We start from the raw sequence: 23385 nt of genomic DNA on the forward strand, positions 1-23385 counted from the left end.
ATGCTGCATGTGAAAAATAACGGTTGTTGAAATAAAATAAAAAAAAACTTGGTAAAGCCAATTTCAAACAAATTAAAACAGTAGTATACAGAATTGTACACTTCACAAAGAGGGAAAATGAAATATAAATTAAAGGGAATGACATCTATTCTAAATCTATTTGAAGGGTTTGACTTCAGACTTTTAAAACAGAGAAAGGAGTGTGGGAAACTTTTACAATGTGATAGTAAGTCTTGTTTCTATTAGAGATAGCAGGTAACCTTTTTCTACAGGTTTAAGCTACACTATACAAAACTACATTCTATTGATTCTTTTGTTGTCACTTGCTGAAAGCCTTTTCACTGTTAACAGAATATAATTTTTCAAGACAGCCTACTTACCTGCTAGCAACATCTGTTGCAATGAGAACTTTTACAACGTTGGACTTGAACTTAGCTAAGGAGGCAAGGCGTGCTCTCTGGAGAATAGAAAAATAACAGAGACTGAAGTCAATTACAGTTCATCAAGTTTTCAGCTTCTATGTAAAACTTTTGCTCCTTTACAAATTGCAATAGTCCTCTCCAATCAATGAAATAGCCTGTGAATGTGATATAATTTGAAGAAAATATGTGAACATGAAGTCCTGTACTATTTAGATAAATGAAGATATTCCATGATCATTAATTGCTACATGGTACAGATTGATATGGTGCAGTTAGTCATCATCGTTTTCCTCTTTCAAGATATCAGCATAGACAGCCTACTTACCTGCTAGCAACATCTGTTGCCATGAGAACTTTTATAACGTGATAAATTTACACAATCTCTCGCTGGCTGGGGTTAATGCCCCCCTCCTAGGTGGTGGCAACTGTAAGGCAGGCCGCTAGGAGCACGATTTTAGTCAGGCTAGAGCATTAATATGGAGCAAAGTTCATCCCCCGTACATTTTGTAGTGTGCAGTTTGCAATCAAGGACCTAAGTAGACATCGGCTGAAGGAAATGACAGAAAAGGGTACCTGTGACATTTTGGAGTGGATGGCAACACAGGAGAACTTTAACTTGGTCAGCATCATGGCAACCAGTTCACAATTCCTGGGAGAGAAAAAAAGTCTTCATTACTAGGTCCTTCAAAAACTTCCTGTCTAAAACACAATAAATGTGCCAGTATTCAATGCAGGTGTGCAGCTGTATTTGGGTTGTCAAGTGATGATCATGTGTAGCAGATTTGTTACCCCAGTTCCACAACAACACGGTCACATGAAAAATAAGGCAGCATGTTTGGACTTTGGTATTTGTCATCTGAACAAAAGAAGCCATGTGAGCTAGCTGATTATGTGAAATCATCATGGTTTGAATTTGAGAATATCCCGGCAGATTTGTAAGGGAGCATGTATGGAACCCTGGTAAGTTAACATTATAGGATGGAACCTAGGCTTGGGGTATTCTTGAGTAAATCAAAAATCTTTCCGAACATATATGTCAGGGTAGAGACTACAATCTGTTAAAATCGGCGACTCTACTGGTAGAGATCGCGATCGGAGTCTCTGTCAACAGAAACTCCAATCGCGATCTCTTCTACCAGATCGCAGTCTCTACCCTGACATATACATTATACAGACTACAGTTTGTTTGTTTGTTTGTTTATTTCAATCTCCAATCAAGAATTACAGTTCCATCTGTGTTGCTTCAGAGTCCAGACCTACTTGCAGGTGTTGGTGAAGACGATGACAGAATAGCCCTCATGTTCCTCCTGCAGTTTCTGGACGATGTGGACCAGGTAGCCGTCCTTCACGTAGGGGGGCATCAGGACGTAGTGCTGTGTCAGCGTCTCCACTGTGGCCACTCTGGAGAGGCACACAGAATGTGTTGTCAGTCACTTACTGACAGTTCTCATTCTTACAATACAAGGAGACCTGCAAGAGAGACCTGAAGGCATGCAACAACTCTGTTCATTTCTGCTATGGCTCTTCTTCTTTCTTTTGAGGCTGACAACTTCATCTTATTGAAGATTCTGCAGAAGAGACCCCAAGACACCCAACATCCCTACAAACTGCTAGCAGAGCTACCTGGCACTATCCAAGTTCTTTCTCTTTTGAAGCTGCCTACTTCAACTTATTGAAGATTCCAAAGCCTATATACCATATAATGTTAGGTTCGATAAACTTACACTGGGAATTCGAAGGATCCCTTCTCTTTTCAACAAGTATGGTGAGATCTTTAATGTGCTCAGTGTGTGGCACTTTTCAACGTCCTTTCCGAGGAATGTTACTAACCTAACCTAAGCAAGTTACTCATTTCTACCTGAGGGAAGTGAAGAAAGTCATGTAAAGTGCCTTTCAAAAAGGCACAAGATTAGTAGCATTACTGTACAGGATTCGAAGCAAGAAACTTGAAGTTCTGGGCCAAATACTTTGCAATTATGCCACATAACCTTAGGTTGTCCTCAATGGCACAATCAAGGCACATAGGAAGAGAACTCATGGTGAAGGAATGTTGAAAGAGACAGAAGGAGCATAGCAACTACTGTAGTGACGGTACCTAGACACACCTCCAGAGGCATACCCAACAGCAGAACCACAATTCAATTCCTTCATAACACTTAACTACTTGTCCTTTAGTGGGAAATAGCTAGGTGGCACTGCATCACCATAGTGCAAGTGAAGCTTCTGTTCCATGTAAAACAATTCATACTGCAGACATCACTGTTGTGTACTCACACTCCAATGCTAGAGATGAGTTTCATCCTTGGCCGAGTCATATCAAAAACATACTGCTTTCTCTGCTTAGCACTCAGTATTTGAAAGTATCGTGGTTGAACACATATGCACAAGTGACATCACTACAAGTAGACAAGTCCAAAGTTGTGGCTTTTCGTAAAGACTTTTGAGCGACATGACTGTATTTTTTATAGGGTTGAGTTTTTAGGTTAGCGATCATTTTTTAACGAGGTTGAGTTTTTACCTTTGCAAGAAGTATGTTTTCAATGCTGTGCAATTTGCAGAACAATCTTTACATTTTGGCTTGATGGCAGTGTGTTGTGATTGAGAGGAATAATTCTTCTGCTCAACATCGCAGTGAAAAATTCGCTTGCACTACCTAGTGTCATGAAGATCCCGTAGTCCCCTTGTGGTAACACAAGCCTCTCAAGAGTGCCAGGCTATCAACCACCATCAGCACTCAACCAAAGCAAGGTCACAACCTGGCTTGTTCAGATTGATCGAGATATTAATAAATCAATCCCGCGATTTATAACAAAGAAAGAGGCCAAAACCCAAAGAGAAACGACCCCGCATTATCTACCTTGCCAGGTGATTCCAGCACGGCCCTCCGAAAGATCGAAGAGGTGCCGGAGCAAGAAGTGCCGATTCATCATTTTCACAAATCATCTGATCAGCTCGCAATGAGAATATAAAGTGCAGATTAGCTCTACTCGGTGGGGGCCTCAGAAATTGCTCATTGATTGGTCCAGGCAATTGAACTGGAGACCCAAGGTCAAACTGGGGCCGCGAATAAATCAATCAAGCCAATAATGTGGTGTGATCAGAAGAACGGCTTCTCTGGTGAAGCGGGGAAGACGGACGAGAGGAGCGGGCCGTATAACGGTCTTCCTCAATATCCTCCCGACCAGGTACGCTCTATATATCAATTAGAGATGGGATCAATCTGGGAGACTATTAAAATTTATTGGGGTGGGAAGGGGCAATCCCCCACCAGTTGCCCTCCGTGCCCTGCTCAAGCATGCGGGGCAAGTACGGTGATCCCTCCCCAGCCACCCACTCTATCATTATCGACACCCCAGCGCCTCGCATCCCCACAGCAATTTTGATGGACTGCCAAGTTGGCCTCCACACCTCAGTTAATGGCCCGTTTTGGCACTTCATTCATCCCCCAATCAATGAACCGATGGCCCCGGGCGCGACCTACGACCTCCGCGACCTTTCGATTGCCGTGTACGATGCGCTCCATTTTGCACGCTGTCGGCGACATCTGCCCGCAGTTGTGTATGGGTTAATATTCCCCCTAATTTGACATGATTGTTCTTGTCATATCACTTCAAGGGTCACATCCCCTGAAATACGTTATCTCCCTCACTGCTCACTTCGCACTTGTGATTCCGTACGTACGGTTGGCTACATCTCGCGCCAACAGTCACGTAAATCTCAGTACCCACATCCATCGACATACGATATTCTGTATGTGTTGATCAGTTCTGACGGGTGATTTCGTCTGGCCGTTTGCAGTTGCCTTTCAGCCCGTCTTTGTTGATTTATAAATCTTTCCCTATCGGCAGTCACATTTACCGTCTACACTCCCTCCTGATACCTCAAGTTGGATACTGCAAACGAATATGGACCCAACTTGGTTCAAGAGAAAGAAAACTATTTCAACAAAACTTGCTGTATCTATGTCTCTATGGCCAGTGTAACGATCCTTTCGCGTAACACAGCAGTTGCAGCTTTCAGGTCTGTTTGTTCGTTATGTGCATAATGTAGCACTTTTCGGGATTAAACAAATTCTTGTGTTCTCTTATCGAGAGTTAAGACACAGAGGTGTGAGCGATGATAAAAAACTTGGCCAAATTATGTCAATGTACGCAATATGTGACACACTGAATCTAGGATGAAAGTTATTGTTATAATGTTATTACAGAGGTGATAATAGAACTTTTTACATGAAAAGAGACACCAGAAGTCATCATTACACAATATTTCTATAAAGAGGGTAAAACAGTCATATTGAACTGAGTTGATGCATGAGGCTTCATCATCAGCTAGTGGTACAGTGAGGCTTTCTTGTGGCTTGCAATTTCAGCCAAACACACAAGGCCACTGCTATTCTGCTCAAAACCTGTTGGATTCCTTAATTCCCTGAAGTTTGACATCTGTCCAATACCTGAAGCTCCCGGATGGGGTTTACATCACAATCTGAAATGATGAATGCAATCCCTAACAACATCTCGGGATCAGGACCTAGCAAATCCACAGAATCTTATTTATGTGCAGAACAGCAGGACCCCATATCACTACCACTAAAGGGACTTGTGTATGATGTGTATCATTGCAGATAACCTACTAAGCTTGCACGGATCCAGAGGGTGGCCTGCCTACCTGTCTAAGTGGTAATGCAAATTTGGTAATGGGGTGGCCTGTTACCCTGTTACCAAATTTCTGGATCCGCCAGTGCTTAGGTGCAACTTAGACCCCAAGGTCTGACATATGATGAGGACGAGACCTTAGGTTGGAGCTCCAAAACTACATATTTCCCACGTAACATATGTCAGTGATGTGGCATTGGTGCTGCACTGCGCAGTGGCTAGAATATTGGACAGGGAAAAGACAGCACAACGAAAAAGATCAACTTTCAATATACACACATGCAGTTCCACATTGCATAGCATGGTGGCACCAAGGATCCATTTCAGACTAAGCAACATCTATTGATCTGTTTGCAAAAGAATGAAACCAATAATTCTGGCAGTTGTCAGCATGCAGGTGCTGCAGTTCACTTGCATGCAGACAGGGGACCTTTTGAACATGAATGAGTGGTGGTTATTCCTGGCCATGCTGTCTGAACAACAACTATGTGAGAGTCCTGAACTCTTTTTCCATTACATGTACATGCATTGCCATTTTTTCAATCAAAAGACTGAACTGACACTTGTCACTTGAAAATTTTACCAATTACTGTATCATGTGGTATCAAACGTCCCTGTATCTCACAGTTGAGCTCCTGGTTCCAAGTAGTTGATAGCTGGGATAACCTGTGTTTACACTGCCTCAATCTAGGTGGGTTTTTTTTACCCCCTGTTGGGCCAGTTGCTAGGACTAGGAGCGTGTTTCAGTAACTGGGAGACCCTGGTTCGAGTTCAGAGAAGGGTGTCCTAGTTGGTGCTACATCGTCTTTCAGAAGGAATGTAAAATGTTTTGAAGGAGGTGCCTTGAGCACATTATAACTGCCTACTTACTCACTGACAGATGGGTCCCTATTGACCGTATTGAGGTTACAACAAGGTGAATTACTATAAAGTATGATCCAGGAATATATACGCACTCAGCTGGGGCTTCATAGTAGAAAGGCTCCTGCATAGCAACAGTGCGAAGCTGCTGTAGTGTGTCTGTGATGGTGGCACTGAACAGCAGTGTCTGCCTCTTGGGGGAAACTGCAGCCAGAATCTCCTGTAGGTCCTCACCGTAGTTGTCCTGTAAGAGCCTGTCTGCCTCGTCTATAACCTGGAATCAACATGGCAACGGTCATCAAATGTACATACATGTATTGTGATTCAGGCACCTCAAGTATTCACAGACATCAATCAATCAATCATTGAGATATATATCATAATATGAATGGACTACTTGATTGAAATATGACTGTTGGCTTGATTGAATCTCACCCAACCAATATCTGACCGGCACCCTAGCAGGGAAGGGCCAGTTACATCCAGGGAAAGTGGAGTTTGCATTACACAGCTTAGAGTAATGTAAGCCTGTCCATTTTTAGAAGAACTTTATTTCCAGTATCAGGGGGAAAAGAAGTTTTCTAGTGGGTTCAGTTTGGTTTCCAAATATAACAAGTCACTACAAGGTCACATTATGAGCTCTCCTCCTCCACAGGAATCGTTTTCATGTCAGCTACTAATAGTATTGTGGTAGAGGAACCTGAAGAAATACAACACTTACCAAAAACTTGATCTTTTTCAAAGTAAAAGTGTCACAGCTGCGGAGGTGGTCTGCTATCCTCCCTGGTGTGGCGATCACGATGTGGGGTTTCTTTGACAGCTCCAAACCCTGGTCTATCATACCTATCATGTGGAATAATGAACATATAAGGTTAAAGATAAAAAATTAATGAATCAACCATAGAACAAAAAAATATACCTGTATCAAACTTTACCACTTCGACATTCAAGCTATTTTTTGCTTGTCTCATATAATTGGTACATAGCCTTCAGGTGTAACATACAGATTTCTGAGTGACTGTAATAGTGTAAGGTTGATCCACTCACGGTTAATTGAGTGAGGAAATAGGTGTTAAGTGCCCAGGGCACAAAATTTGTTTCATACGAAAATAAGGTATCCATGATCAACTATCTAAGGTATGCATGATCAACTATAAAATGTAAGTACATATATCTTTCAATAATCATCCCTGTTTTAAACACAGATCCATCTTGACCTATTCCACATAATAATTGTATGTAATTTTTTTTAGAATCAAACCATCCATCTTTCAATCACAATCCATCTAGACCTACTCCACATGACTGGTACATGTACTTACCCATGCCCCCTGTGATGACAGCATCCCTCACACCGATGGGTTTCCCCAGCACTCGGAACTGGTCGGCGATCTGGAAGGCCAGCTCTCTGCAAAATGATCAACTTTCATTTTCATGGAGAAAATTTACCCTGAAAATCTATTTTACACATGTTTCAAAGAAAATTGAGCACAGAACATAGAGATAAAAAAGGCCTATGCACCAAGTACTTTGAGACGCAGAATGTTTTCATCAAAATTTACTAGAAAAAATTGCATCATAATCAAGATGATGATAATTGTAGGCAGCAGCAAGGTTTTGATACAAGCCAAGCAACATGGACCATGTATGTATACCATACCAGTGCAATTGCCACATTACCACTGTAATGGCCAAGCAGGTGGAGTGTACGACTTGTATTCAGTGGGTTGTCAGTTGGATCCTCGGCCAACTCATACCAAAGACTTTTATGATACATGTATTTACATGGCACATACTGCTTGACCTGACTAGCACTAAGCATTTTGGGATAAGTATGGTAGTTGAACGCTTATGCCACAAACACAGGACTAGCTCCCTGCTGTAGTGATTGCACAAAGTTGTGTGGCTCAAGGTCTTTTAAAACAGAGATGGAAGCTGCCCTATAAGTATGAACCATCTGGTGCCAGAGGGACGCTACACTTTCCATACATACAGCATTCACACTGTTTCTTGCATATTACACTGAATTTCTCAAACACAAGGCATGACAGAACAAAAATGAGGTCAATGATCTGTCATGTCCACCACCTGAAAATTGTGTACATAAACTGTATCTGTATTATTTTGTACTTTGTGAATCCACCATCAGTATCAGACTGACCTGGTAGGTGTGAGAACTAGACAGTAGATCCCATAGGGGTCCTCGCTGAGCTTCTGCAGGATGGGCAGCGCAAAGGCAGCTGTCTTCCCGCTGCCTGTCTTGGCACATCCTATACAGTCTCGACCTGAAACATTACATTTTTTTTTAAGGAAATGTACTTTTACAGTAAAACCTGTGCAAGGGACCACACGTATGTATATGTAAGGGCCACCTAGCTAATGTGGCAACTTTTGGTTGTCCCTTACACAACTTTCCCCATTGACATCCTGTCTATACGGTGATAATATACCTGTCCATACAGATAAGGCACTGCGTGCTGGCTCTCGAATAGAATTCGTTTGACTCAAAATTTTAAAATAAAAATTATAAACAGTGCATTTTCACTGTGACAGTCACAGAGTGTCACATGATGAAAGTACCTGGCAGCAGGAATCAAAAACTGAAAGTGTAAGGTGCAATAACAATGTTCAAAAACATCAGAGGTATATTTTGTACAAACGTCTATGTTCATCAAATGATGTTTATGGTTGAAGGTAAATTAGGGACTGTAAATATTCATACTGTCATATGGCGAAACTGAAACGTCTTTGCACTTTCTGTTATTTAAATTTTTTGTGACTTTTAAATTTACAACCTTTCTTTTGTGGTTATTCTTACAGACTTGGAAAAAGACAATGTGCAGTATAGGGCTTCAATAAGCATGAGTGAGGTTATTTTGGTTGTCGCACTAACAGATATTTAATACCTTTTTCTGGCTTCTTACTACATTTTTTCGTGATCATGCATATGCATGGGGGATATGGCGTCTGCTAGAAAAACGTGCCATGAAGTGATCTACGGGAAAAGCATGTGATTGCGTACCTTTGAGAATCGGTGGTATACAGTTCTCCTGTACAAAGGTAGGGCTTTTGATACCCAAGCTATCGCACTGTTTTATCAGCCATTCGTCGATCCCAAGCTCAGAAAATTTCTTCTTTCGGGAAGGTTTGGCAGCCCCACCGGAACCACTGGCGGCAGCCATCTTTTCCAACTTTCTTTGGGATGGACTACTTCTATGATGGGGGTTGCTATTCATAAATAGACAATGGTTTCTAAGAATGCTTTAAAATAGTAATAAATTCAATACTAAAAACTAAATAAACAATCTATACTAGTAAAAACTTCCATCATTAGTCAGGGTTGTTGATATTTCATGAGTAGCATGTAAGATAAGACACAACTTTTGACCCTAAACTTTAGTGAGATCTTCCATAGCATCTTTGGACAGCTCTATTACTATTAGGTATATGTTGAGTTTATTGAGTTTATATGTAAATTATATTAATCTTTTTTATAATTTTAGATAATCAATATCTTGAAAAAACATTAATTTGTATATACAAAAGTACCAATAATAGAGTTTTATCATTAAATAGCATTTTTGTGGCACTTGTTTTCTTTAGTTACGGTCGAAACACTTTTTATAACCCCCAGAACAAAATGGAAATGGACGGATCCACCGGCAAGGGCCCGATCTCACGAGATTTGCAAACGACGAGATTTCAGCGGGGGATGACGACCTCGCCATATTTGCCATTTCCTGCTTACGTGAAACAGTCTCTTCTTTAAAATTTCCACGTTTCTAAAGAAAACACGACAACCGAGGCTTCCAACCGCACACCTTCTAATCGTCAAAGATCCACGGATGTGCGTTACGTCGTTCGTTACAGCTAGATACTTTTCTGTAAGTTAAACTTGTTGGCAGAAAATGAGGTGACGACGGCCGGGGCTTGACGTTCTGTCAGGTGGGATTGTCGCCGTGAGTACGCAAGTGCTCTCACCCCCACAAAAGCATCCATTTTTCTCAGGTAAGGAAGTCAGGCGTGTTTTGTTAGGAGGTCGATCTTCCTTTTATTTGTGAACAATAGGAGCTTTTCCCGAGTGATGTGGCACAGGGAGGGAGATATCGTGAGAAGAGCAACAAATGATTTCCCAGGACTAAAGTGCGCACCCGGGTGGTCTACAGTCACCGTACACGCAACATGCTCCATAGTCAAACTTCTTCGCTGTGTGCAATCAGGCATCATTTGTTAAGACTCACTGTTTTTGGTCATTGGATCTGTGACATCTAAAACTATGCTAGCTTTTGCTCGTGTCTTTTATCACATCTCCTCTCATCCATAAGTTTTACTATGACAGTTTTGCTTGCTCAAGTTGCTGGACACTGGACATTAACAGTTTGTAATTGTAGATAGTTCAGTCCATCTATTTGTGAGCACTTCATGTGTGTGTTGGTGGCCAGTATGATAGCAGTGTGGAGAGTTTTGCTTGATCAAGAATGAACACTGCATTACTAGTACTAGGCATTTGATAAATCATATAATTATGACACATTCAGTGATCTCTAAGTACACAATTTTATGATCAGTCTAAGATAATTTCTCACACACTCACTCACTCCGGTGAGCTCGCTTGGAGTCTCCACATTGCAGGTTTCCTCCACCCCTCTTTGTCATCCATCGCTGCGGGAAGTTGCTGCAGGTCCAAACCGCTGTCTTCAGCAAGCTGCTTAGATAATCAACACATTGAAAGAAATCGGAACTTACCCAAATTATGTTCTACACTTGTCATCATGCTTCTCATCTCTTGAATATGTGATATCAATGCATCCTTTATTCTTCAATTTCTTATCCTGTCTGTTATTGTTTCAGTTTTTTGTTTCAGTTTTTTTCCATCATTGCTGAAAGGACTGACTTTTCTCAAGATTTATATCATTTAATGGTGTACCATTACTAACTAAAGTCTTTTACTAACTTACAAGCATTTTTTTTTTAATTCTGACAGTCCTGTATTATCCTAGACATCCCTCTACCATTCTCCTCCAACACCTCTATTGTAGCCATATGTGTGGAAATACCAAAATCATGACACAAAACGACCGCAGGTAGTAAGTCACTTGTACAGTCATGTGCACATGGGCCCGTGCCCGTCCGTGCCTTCTGACATTTCCAGATTTAGACTGTGTGGTATGATGCATGGTAAAATGATGAATACCCTTTCAGATGCCAAGATTTCTTCCAAGCGGACAAATGAGTGCAAATGTGTATCCAATATGTATGAAACTACTAGTAAAAATGCTGTTGCCTTCAACCCCTCTGTGTTTCTTTCATTTACAGAAATATTTACTGGAAGAAAAGCAATATCCCTCCACAATGCACCCACCATCACTTCTGCTGCTGCTAGCTACAGTCCTGGTACTTCTAGTATCTAGAGGTACCTCAGGTGCAGAAAAGCCCAAGTTGTACAGTAACCAATGGGCAGTTGATGTGGTAGGAGGAGAGGAAGAGGCCAGAAGACTAGCTTTATCACATGGATTCACTTATAAAGGAAAGGTGAGTACATGTTTTTCACAACAAGTCAAGCAGAAACAATAACAACAAAACCACACAAATGGTTTACCTGTATACATTGTACGTCAATTTCGTATAACCTACCCGTTATGTGAAGAATGCATCAATTTGTCTGGGAACTTCGTTGTAAACTTAAGACAGTATGTCAGCTTGAAGCGGGTATGTAACAATTTGTCTGGGAATTTTGTTGTAAAAAAGTTTGTCAGCTTGTAGCGGTTGTGTAACAATTTGTCTGGGAACTTTGTTGTAAAAAAAGTTTGTCACCTTTTAGCAGGTATGTAATGATTTGTCTGGGAATTTTGTTGTCAAAAAGTTTGTCAGCTTGCAGTGAGTGTGCAATTATTTGTCTGGGAACTTTGTTGTAAAGAAAGTATGTCACGTTGCAGGTGTGTAACAGTATCTAGTTGCTCTAGGTGTGACCAGCAAAGAAATCGGTAACTTAGTTTGCTCAGTCTTTCACCACCAATGGTTCTGATTGGTCAACCGCAAACTGGTCCTAATGCTACCAGGGAAGCCCTGTTATTTGTCAAAGTTTAAGGCTGTTTGGATGGAGGAAACAGTGGAAGTAGATAAACAAACGTGGGGATGTGGTGTGCTTCTGGGACAGAGCTTTTGTGCCAGCGTTGGCCGAGCCCTTTCCTCATTACTCAAGTGTGCCCTTCCATGTAGATGTACACATGGATGGTTTCAAGGAAAGAAGCCAAAGAAGTTAGACTGACTGTTCGGTAATCAGACTTCTGACCTTGCAAATGGCATGTCTCCTGTTAACTTGTGTTATCATCTGTATTCTAACCAGCGCCACCATTCGCGCTTGAGTCCTTGCCAGGATCCTGGTTAGATCCAGGAAGTAGAAACATGGTGACGTTAGTCCTCTGATGCAGAGAACCTCTAGCCTGTGTCACAAGATGTAACATTAAATGGTGTTAACTTAAGTCACTCTTTGTTGAGTCACATTTTTGCAGCTTCGCAATCTGGAATTAATAGATTTCTTACCCTAAGTCACCAAATTCCTTGACTGTGTCCTTGCCATTCAAAGGTGATGCCGGTTTTAGTTTTGTAGAATGTATACAAAACATTTCCAAACACAGAATATTTGTAGTAAACACAATATGGCGTGTCAATAGATGGTGTGTTGTGTATTGCATATATTCAAACGTACACCAAAAATGTTCTGTGTTTGACAGAAATCTTGTTGATTCATCAGAAACATGGTGTCTGCTTTGTCCTCCCTGATGGTTTTCCCAGGTTTATTCTTGCATGATTTACATCGTCAGCTGCACAGCTTGTACACATAAACCTTACCCAGGGGCAGCCATGGATCTGTTTCAATGAGCATGTAGTGCTATGTTAGTATGTATATGACTTTTGAGACTCAGAATTGAACCTTGATTTACAGTATTGCCCTCAGCTTCCATGGTGTAACCACTGTTGTACACTCCAGAAAGAGCAACTGTATTGTGCTGGTCTTGTCCATAACCAGTGTGGTTTATATCTTAACAAACATCCAACTCCCTCAGCTAGGGTGTAACTAAACTTCCACACGACCTGTTGACCCCAGTCCTCTTTGTCTACCTACTTTATACCAACCTCACTCTGACAGGATTACAACAGTGGGGAAACAGCCTTGTTCTTGGGTTTCCTTTGGTTTATTATATATACTGGGAAACAATGTCTTAGCCTTGCAACGTATAGTATTGATATGTTGCCTATGCTGAAATTGTTTGGTACTTGATCGTTGACTCTGTTAGATCACAATTCCATGATGAATTTATGTGCTTGAATGCAACTTTTAAGGTATCACAGCGTTGCCTAGATATGCTGTAATAAATCAGTCTATTAGAAGCATAATGCTGCATTGCACATATGTATGCACCATACTTAGCATCTACTTGTCCCCATCAAGTGAGAGTCAATCCCAAATTATGCAGCCTGTCACACAATACAGCCATAATACATAGCTGATTGGTTCTGCAGCATGGATGGACAGATGGCTGTCACCAGTGCTGTGATTGATACACTCATTAATAACATGAGCAGATGTCACTTTAAAGACTGTGACCCGAGATTGACCACCAGAATGGCTACCGATATAGTCTCTAATGCAAGGAGAATGTTCTGAGTCTGACTGATATTATGCTGAGGGCTTGATCCATCTCATTTTTAGCAGGGTAAACAAGGATAGTCAGTGTAGAACAACTACTTCAACAATTTCTGGTTTTGTCACTGACAAAAACAGCTGATGCTGGCTGAAATGACCATTTTGAGATCTATCTGGTTGTTTAAGTAAATGCTATCTTGCATATCTTATTCTTGACACGTGTACCTGGATGTCTAACCTTCATCAACGAGAAACCCCATTTATTTTCTGCATGGTGTGTTGCACATGCCAGGCAAGGATGGACTAGGAAATGGATGCAAGTATCATGCGACATATGTTCTAGTTAGCCTAGTTACCAGACCCAAGCCCGATCTCAAAAATATCTATCGTGTTGGGCCAACACGACAGAAATTTTTGAAGTTGGGGTCTGGTATCCAGGCTAGTTCTAGGTATTTTCTGGATAACCAGTGACTGCAGTGAACTTTTCATGTTATTAGTCAAAACAGTTCCTCATCCATACATGAACCACACTGTAAGCAAACTGCCTGAAGGGCACGAGTTGTGGTAATCTCAATAAGCCAAGTCAGCACCATCCCCCACAGAGGTAGATAGCCTTGTATTAATGTATAAGTGCCATGCATTTGGCTACAAAGTATAGTACCTTCGATATCTTGTAAATTTATTCATATCCACCAGGACTTGATTTCTTGGTATATAGAAAAATGAGGTTTGCACAATTTACAGTTGAAACACCTCTGCGGTATAGTTACTACTAGTTGTACAATACATTGGAAATGGATATTCACAGTGTTCTGAATTTGTGGTAAAGCGGTTACTGCGGAAACAGAGAAAAGAAAACCAAGTTGCAAACATTTTAAGATTATCTGAATTTAAAAAAATTGCAAAGCCAAGTGACTTGCCACCATTAGGCAGCTGTTATTAACAGTAACTAGAAATATTGTTATGAGGTGAATTCTGACTCCTCATTGGCTGAGAGGATTCAGCCATGTAAAAGCGCAAAGATAACGCAGGATTGCAGCAATCAATTGTGTTACACAGTAATCAACTTTACGGGCGTGACGCACAGTAACGCACAGGGTAACTGGATTGACTGTAAAACAGCATCTGCACTGGAAGTGATAAAGATAACAGTGATCAAAGTACCTACTTTCTTTTATAAATGCGCCTGGTGGAAGCTTATGTTGTTAACCTTCTGACGTCAGCTCCCTAGTGTCAAGTTGTCAAAATGTTGAGGAGAGGTTTAGAGAGCAAATCCAATTTGATGCAATGACGTTAAGTCATTTGGAACAAGTCAATCTGGATGTGCCAAGCAGTACATGTACTAAAATTCCAACTTGTAAAAACTAGTGACACAAGAGCTATCTATCACTCAAAAATCATAACCTTATCCTATCCAGAACACTAATATCAAAACCAGAAGTTACACTGCAGTATCTTAGAGACCTGCTACTAGGTTGCCCATTGTCGAACTGGACCTTTGCTTTCCCCACTCCTACCCACTTACCAAATATCATTAAGGTTCCATCCTCAGCTTCTCGAGTTATGCGATTAACAGCCTGTTTAATAGCCTTGGCAAAGGTAAAAACAACATAGAGAAGGGTTGATACCTAACCATATACTATAGTTGTCTGGGTCAAAAGTTTTTGCAACTTTCTTTGACTTTGAGGTAAAAGTTGGCTATTCCAGGCACGTTAAGTCGCCAACGAACCAGATCTTGTTAAGGTTACGGAATTAGAACTGATTGGCCTAACTAACCAAGCTGATATCCTGGAAGGCTTCCCCAAAGGTTAGGTCAAACTCTTCATTAGCTACAAGCCATGACGAATGTACCAATAATCTACGTTGGAAATAAGTTGTGTTAGATAGTTTAAAATCTAATATTTTTTAAGCATAATACATTTCCTTTCTTCAGCACATGTACTAGATTTTACACACAGATACAAGTAAATATTGAAACTTTCTCTGTTGTCTTATTTTTGCCTCTCCTCCACAGATTCATGACAGCACAAATGTCCTTTCCCTACAGTCTTAGAGAATTGTTACAGACTCAAATTTTAAATACTGTACTGCAAAATCTCCTTTTTCCCTCCTTCCATGAAATGGCACCACTGCAATACATCTAATAAATGAATTTACAATATCCTGTAACATTAAACAGGATATCCTTCTTGTGATGATATGTAAGTGTCTATGTCTCTTGTTACAATGTTACATGTCCTAAGGACATCATCAGGAAATCTGGTCACGTGTTACAGAAGGGGCACTAAACAACACCTTCAAGCTTTAGACAGTTTAGTTCTATTTTAGATAAATAGTAGCCCAAGAAGACGATACGATAATGCTGTATAACATTCATGTATATTTGCTTTGTTATTATTGTTGTTGATATTGACATTAATATTACTATCATTTTACTATTGTCATTAGTTATTATTATTATAAGTTTATCATTGTTTCCTTTATCTTCTTTCCTATCCTTATTGATTATTTGTACGGGAGGCAACTCAAAGAGGTATCTTTTCCAACCATTTTTATGTTTGTGGCAAAGTTCAAATAAATAAATAAGTATTAATTCAGGATTTATGAAAATGAAATTAATCTCCATCGTCAACACATGTTTTAACTTGTATTTATAGGTACATAGATTATATACTGATATAGTGTGTGTTAGAATATGTTCTATAGGATTTGACCGTGTATCCAGCAAAAATGATTGATGGTGCCCTTAACCTCTCCGGATCTCTACATTTCTTCACAGGGCCATTTGTGCTTCTTCCTTCTCACAACCTGACATGTGATAGGGCATAAATTCAGCTTAACCAGTAATTGTCACTGATCCCCATATAGATGAGCTGTGGTGTTTACTGTTTAGAGATATCTTGCATGTGAAGGTATTCGTGACTGATGTTATTGTGGTCTGTTGTACTTCATAAAAAATTCATCCCCTTTCCCTGTTGAGGAAATAGTCCACTGCCCATTAATATTGCAGAGCCTTGCAATTGGAAGGGTAAAACTGGCGAGGAGTGTTTTACAATGTATGGCACTGTTGTAATGGGTAGGCACTAGGCAAGGTTGACATAACAAATTTGACTGGTAAAGTGGTCAGTGGTTCCCACATAAAAAGCTGTATATCTGTACATACAAAATGTACATCAGTCACGCACCCCATTCCACTAGGGCGGAAACATCACTGCAACTGCCCAGCTACCGAGCAATTTGACACAGATTTTGACAACAGAGCACTCAATGAATTCATAGATAAAAAACCAAATCTTTTTAGACTTTGTATGTTTTGCCTTTTCAGCTATTGCATTTTGCATGATATTCCAATTACTAGTCACAAATCCAATTTAGGTCACAGTGAGGTCAAAGCACAATCACTGTCTAATGGAATAGGAGCCTCAAAAAGTCTTTGTATGTAAAGTACACGTACCGGTAACTTCATGTTTGAATGACCCAAACTGTCAACTCTTGATATTTATTGCATCACTCAAATGCTTGGGTGCATGTTCTTCTATGCACAATGCCAATCTCCCACGTATAAAGTAATAAACCATTTGGCTACATGCGAGTGCCGCGCAAATGTTGCGTGAGTACACCCGTGGGGGTCAATTTTCATATTTAGGCACACACAAAGGTACAAGTAGTAAACCCTCGGCCCACTCGGGTCACTCCAAACAAGTTCAGTAAAAGAAATGAAATTGCTCCCATTATCTGTTGCAACCTTTTATCCTCCTTGTTATTTCCCCAATTGCCACGAGTTTGCCATGGCAACTGCAGAAATAACAGGAATTGCAATTTAGACGGGATAAAAGCTTGCACCAGATAAGTATACCCTTGAACCTCACAAATATACCTTTATTGCCTGGTCCTAACATGAAAACTTGGCCAAAGCTCTGGGGACTGGCAACAACTGGTGATTTGTAGCACTTGATAAGGTTTTATTGCCCCCTGCGTACCTTAACATCTCTAAAAGCATCTCTAAAGAATGTGACTGCCTGTCCTAATGTTGTTTTTATAGCTTATGATATGGCCACCATCTGGAATGGAGAGAATGGCTGAATTCTAACTAATCTAAGGTTTAGTCGAATGTAAGTTTGACACTCATAACAAAGAGACACCATGATCAGGTTGCAGGATATAGAAAGCATTTACTGTAAATAGTTTTTCACTATATTATAAAACGAATATTCGTTTTTTTTTAGTATGTAAACTTACCATGGGAAATATACCTCTGACTAAATGTATCAATTTGATATTACTGTTGTTAATATACTGTAAATGCATTTAGGTTCGCAGGGATTTAATTTCGCGGTAGCGGGAAAAGGGACTTATCGCGGTGGATTTAAGTTCGCGGTAACACCATGGACTGCAGTCTAATACCATTATAAAAAAATGTTTGCGGTGGTTTTAATTTCACGGTAAAGTGGTCACCGCAAAAACCGCGAACATTAATCCACCGCGAAAATTTCTGCATTTACAGTACTTCGCAGAAATTACCTTGTCTGCCTACTACTATCCAAGCAAAGGTTGGCTCGCAGGGAAAGAAGTCATCAGGACTTTTACCGGCCACTGCTGTCCCCATGACCCAACCTTTGCTCTGAGAATATTGTCTACCCAGGAAATTAATTTGGGGAATAGGAGCACGGGTGCACCTAACCTAAAGATTTGGATTTATATGCACCAAATAAAAGTAGGATAAAATTGCTTATACATACAACAAAGGTGTCCTTAGAAGAATATGCTGGATGCTAGTGTACAATAATGCAAATATGACTATGAGCCTTCACAAATATCTAGGCTCACCAGTGCTCTCAGTCAAAAATGAGGTGTACACAAAAATAAGGTCAGTACCCTCTACATATGCACAGCACAAAAGTCCATATGCACTGCATATGTCTTGTCCAGCTACCTAACTACATCTGTTTCTTTCATTGACCGTCTCATTGCCCAAGGTCCCATGAAAAATGCATTGGTAAGAACATCATGACAAATGTCATTGAACTGGATAAGGTAGACCCCCACTAACCATGAAGGACAAACCTTGTTGATTGTCCTGTGAATTGATAGATCTCGTACCCCAGGCATGGACTCCATGATGGAGACATGGATGGGAGGTTTACAGACAAACCAGTATGTCATGTGAGGAAAGCATTGCACATCCCCTTTCCACTACTGACTGTGACTGGTGAGCAACCAAACATTTGTCTGAGCGATTCAGGGTTTTAGCTAGTGTTTGCTGCTGGAGACAGACAAAAAATTTGCCCTTTTCATCCTCTGTCAGACAAAAATTAGCATGTACAGATATTTATTGAACCAAGCTGAGTCTACAGACAAAATTTGCCCCTCAAAATAAAGGAAATAGCATTTCAGAGGGTCTAGATTTAAAAATTTTCCCCCTAGGATCGTCACACCTTAGACAGAATTTTGTTATCCTTCAAGTCAGACTTTTGCATTGGACATCATATTGCCTAATTCCAATCATAAAACCAATTGTCATACAAATCTAATTTCTGTGGCTCAGCGATGGCCACCAGGTGGAAAGGTGGCCCTAATGTTCCATAATCATATCGCTTTTACTTTGAATTATTTTTGTTATGTGAAAAGAGGTTTTGTTGTTCTTGAACAAGTTGGAAACATTGATGAATGTAGTAATATAGTATCACCTCATGAGCACTTTAAAATACGATTTTCACCTTTATTGTTGAATGATTATGAATTTGCAGCCCATAGTTAATTTGAGAAAGGAGAGGCACTGAAATTTTTTCAACACGAAGTGTAGCCATCAATTTGAAAAGTTTTTTTTTTTCAAATCGGAAAAAAAATAGGGTCGGGAAATCCAAGAAACAAAAAAAAATGGTGTGGCCTAACCTTACTTTGAGCACTGAATGAGATTAGTTCAGCAGGCATTATAAAATGAAAATGGCCATGAGTAATTCATTATTGCCAGGTAATTTCATTAGCTATGCATGAATTGTATGGATTTCAGATCCTATAAATCCACTTTGGCAATATTGAACCCTATATTAACAAGTTAGTTCTGACTCTGAGGAGTATCTGCAGGTCTTGATAAATACTTCAAAGGCAAATGGAAGAGATAGGGTGTCACATTAACTGTGAAATTGTTTGGGAATGAAATGCAATCAGTTACAGTACAGTAAGTCATGATGTCATGAATGATTATCAATTTTCTACTGCAAGCGTATTCAGCAGCAGACTAGCAGTCTAGAGTCAACTTGCTAGAAATTTTCTTTCAAAGCAGTTTATGGCTTTCACTGTTTTCTTAATCCTCTTTTATCTGGTAAGTGCTTGGATACAGGTCAACTGTGACTGTGAAAATACCTGATTGGGATCACTGCAAGTGTATAGCTATTAGAAAAGATTAATTGATTATCATCTTCATGCACTTGTTCCTTCGGTAGTGTCAAGTTTCTTATGAGCTAAATAAAAAGTGTGTAGCAAAACAAAACGCATATTTGCACTATCATGATTTTTGCTATAACTTAAAAGGGGTAAGGCATAATCCAAGAAAATAAAACCATCGCAAACATTTCACAAAATATGTCGTACCTTCAGAACCCAGAATTCACACAACCAAAGATTCGTATTGTATCAGAAGTGGTGACAAGTTTGAAGAACTTCTGGATAAAGTTCCCACCTCTCTACACTGGAACTGTACTGTAAAAGTTATTGATTGATGGCCTAATAAAAGAAAAGGTTTTAATTAAGACTTGATTAGACCCTTACACTTCACAGTTATGCTTCATGCACTTCAAGCCAATTACTGTAGCTGACATGAACATTTGGAACGTCAGGTCAAGCGTTAAATTGCGCAACTCTGATTCTGAAGACCTGTTCTCAGCAGGACTTGATCCTGGTGTTCAGGCTGTAGAGCAAGGCTTGGCCGCGGGACGTGAAGTTCATTTGGATGGCCTGAGGTAATATTGATTCAGTGGTCAAACATGCAATCTTTGGGGTCAGAATTAGCTATGGGAAGATATTGATGAAATAAGCCCTCAAGACAGATATGATAAGAATCACAAGATATTGGTGGGGTACAGATTTTTTGTAAAGTTTAAAAAGTACAGGCTGTAGTCCATATAAAAGCCTCCAATGAATGTAAGAAACTTATTTCATACTACAGCTCCTGTATTAGTTAGATAAGCCTTAAGTTAAGCTATAGAACTGTAGTAATGAAGATGCCATACTTTGTACCTCGTACAATTGTTGTGCAATAAAGTTATGATATATATGTATTCATGTTGTATATGTATACATGTATATGTATCTTAGTACCTGAAAGGTAGAGGAAAGCGAGTGAAAACCTGCTACAGTAGCAGGTTTTCACTGGCTTTCCTCTACCTTTCAGGTACTACTAGTGTTGGGAAATGGTTGGTTTACAGCATTTAAAGAGTGGCCAAGTATGAGGTTAAGATGGCAGGCTCCGATATTGATACAGAGACTGTCCTACAGTAGGAGTATTTTTAACCCCATGTCTGGGTCAGCTATGTTATTCTGCTGGGCATGCAGCCAATATAACCTTGGAGGCAATATAACCCACGTCTAAGTGGTTTTAAAGGGGTCAGGCCACCGCGTGTGTCATCTACATAGCCGTGATCGTCATGGGGCTTTGTGTTTGAAGGTTATTTGGAAAGGTGATGAGGAACATGACGACAATGCCAACAACTGCACAAGGGTCTACCATAACCTTGCAGACTGCGATAAGCTTTCATCGTGGTTGTGTCTGCTGTTGAAATGTCACACAGAAATGTTGGACATGTGTATGCCGACAATGTAGATGGAATGGTGCAATAAACTGCCTCAGAAATCTGCTGGGTCACCAAGAGCAAGGACAGGGGATAATCATGGGCTCTGACAACGAGTCATTCACCAATGGAGAATCCAGGGAGAATCCAGGGCTTGAGATTCTCTAGATACACTGGCGCATGGGATTAATTTGCAAAATTCAAACCTTAGAATCAGGTGGAATGTCAGCAAAACATAATTTCCAACTCCAAGCAGATCCTACAGTAGCATAAGATACCGGTAGTATCAAAAGCTGGCAGAGGAGTGAAGCTGGCCTATGAGTGTATGTGCGACTGGAGGTGCCCGTTTGACTCCCCTTTGCCAGCTATACTCCTTGGCCAGCTTTGATACTATCTTATGGCACCATAGGATCTACTTGGAGACTAAGTAAAACTGAATTAGAAAGCTACTGCTTCTTAGAGATTTACTCGAATTCTAACTAGCTTCTTAGAGATTTACTTGAATTCTAACTAGCTATCTTAAGCATTTTCAACATATGATACTAGAGAAGAGATTGTAGATTAGTCAATGTACTGTATAGGCTAGTGTGTACAAATATCTAGGTGCGGCCACAGTCAAAAATCAGGTGCACACAGCACAGCTACAATTTTGGGTGCATCTGCACCTGGTATGTCCAGCCCAGGCACTCATAGAGACTTTCAGGCCTATGAAGAATGGTAATGAAAACACCCAAAGGGCACCCTGATATAGAGACCTATGTAAAGACTAACATATCACTGGTACCTATGATCAAAAGAAATTGTATGTACGTTTTTTTTATGTATGTATGTATGTTATTTTGTCTTCTGTTCTTGATACATATTCCTCTTTGATTTGCAGATTCTGAATGATGTCTACCTGCTCGAGCACAGAGCAGTTTTTAAAAGGTCGCTGAGACAAAACATAGACAGGCACCAACGACTAAGGAGAGAGCCAACTGTAAGTCAGCCACTTCTCCCTCCATGTTTTTGGCGATGCCTTAAGGCAGCAAGCCTAATAGTTTATGTCTAGTTGTAAGAATAACTGGAACTGCACAGGAATTTTGGTAATGCCTGGACATGCATGGTTTTTGTTTTATAGAAAATCCCTGACAGGAATATTGTTTTAGGAAGAAAGACAGTTAGTGCTGATGAAATCTACATAATGGATCTCTTAGAAATATCCAACTGTTTATATGGCTTTGTTAATGGCATGAAGTAAAATAGTGTGTAAGCAATGGCATCATCATTCCCATATTTGCTGTTGAATAATTGTAATCACGAAAAACATTGGTATTCTCTTTGCAGGTGAGATGGCTGGAGCAACAAGAAATCAAGAGGAGAGTAAAAAGAGACTTCAGACAAAAGAGAACAATAGAATTTAGTGATCCTGAGTGGTCAGCAATGTGGTACTTGGTGAGTACTACCGCTATCTGTTACACTAAACAACATTCATGTTACATGTTACATATGCAGTTAACTCCAGATAATAGTGCCTTTGAGGCTTTCCTATTATATAGGCAATGGAGGATGCCACTTTTATGTTCTAACAGATGGTATACTGTGCAAAATGATATCTATTTGATTGGATATTCATCCTGATAACATTCTCACATATTAAAAAAATCTTTGCTAGAGGGTTGTCACCAATCTATAATGCAAAAGTATAGTTTAAAAGACCACAAAACACAATTTAAAAAAAAGAAGAAGATTTTTAGCAATCTGTCAACACTCTGGTACCTCAGGGGTGTCAGCCTTTAGTGGGAAGGGGGTTATACTAAGGTACTTTTGAGGTATTGCTGTTACTATGCTATTCATATTGCTGAAATTCAATACGCGTGTCAATTTCCTGCAGCATAACCCCAATAACCTGGACATGAACGTGATCCCAGCCTGGGAGAAGGGGTACACAGGACGGGGTGTGGTGGTCACTATCCTGGACGATGGCATTGAGAGGGACCATCCTGACCTGGAGGAGAACTATGTGAGTTCAGCCC

General features: G+C 40.2%; 2 protein-coding genes across 5 annotated transcripts in view; one reads left to right on the forward strand and one right to left on the reverse strand.

Moving 5' to 3' along the window:
• LOC118410576 (probable ATP-dependent RNA helicase DDX49) overlaps window positions 1–9211 on the reverse strand; it is a gene marked incomplete in the record, with an annotated part of 11407 nt that extends 2196 nt beyond the window's left edge. The window contains 8 exon segments of the mRNA XM_035812349.1: window positions 392–457; window positions 996–1071; window positions 1683–1823; window positions 6031–6209; window positions 6657–6778; window positions 7258–7343; window positions 8097–8220; window positions 8958–9211. Of these exon segments, the coding sequence (XP_035668242.1) occupies window positions 392–457; window positions 996–1071; window positions 1683–1823; window positions 6031–6209; window positions 6657–6778; window positions 7258–7343; window positions 8097–8220; window positions 8958–9171 (1008 nt within the window).
• A 396-nt stretch (window positions 9212–9607) lies between these two features.
• LOC118410573 (furin-like) overlaps window positions 9608–23385 on the forward strand; it is a 33022-nt gene continuing 19244 nt past the window's right edge. For 2 of the 4 annotated variants that reach the window (XM_035812345.1, XM_035812346.1), the window contains exons 1-5: window positions 9608–9943; window positions 11252–11467; window positions 22251–22349; window positions 22697–22804; window positions 23244–23372. In XM_035812345.1, the coding sequence (XP_035668238.1) occupies window positions 11288–11467; window positions 22251–22349; window positions 22697–22804; window positions 23244–23372 (516 nt within the window). In that variant the 5' untranslated portion in view covers window positions 9608–9943; window positions 11252–11287. The remainder of the gene's footprint in view (window positions 9944–11251; window positions 11468–22250; window positions 22350–22696; window positions 22805–23243; window positions 23373–23385) is intronic. The other 2 variants (XM_035812347.1, XM_035812348.1) reach the window with 1 other exon arrangement.

The sequence above is a fragment of the Branchiostoma floridae genome, chromosome 2 (genome assembly GCF_000003815.2).
Source record: "Branchiostoma floridae strain S238N-H82 chromosome 2, Bfl_VNyyK, whole genome shotgun sequence".
Classification (NCBI taxonomy): Eukaryota; Metazoa; Chordata; class Leptocardii; order Amphioxiformes; family Branchiostomatidae; genus Branchiostoma; species Branchiostoma floridae.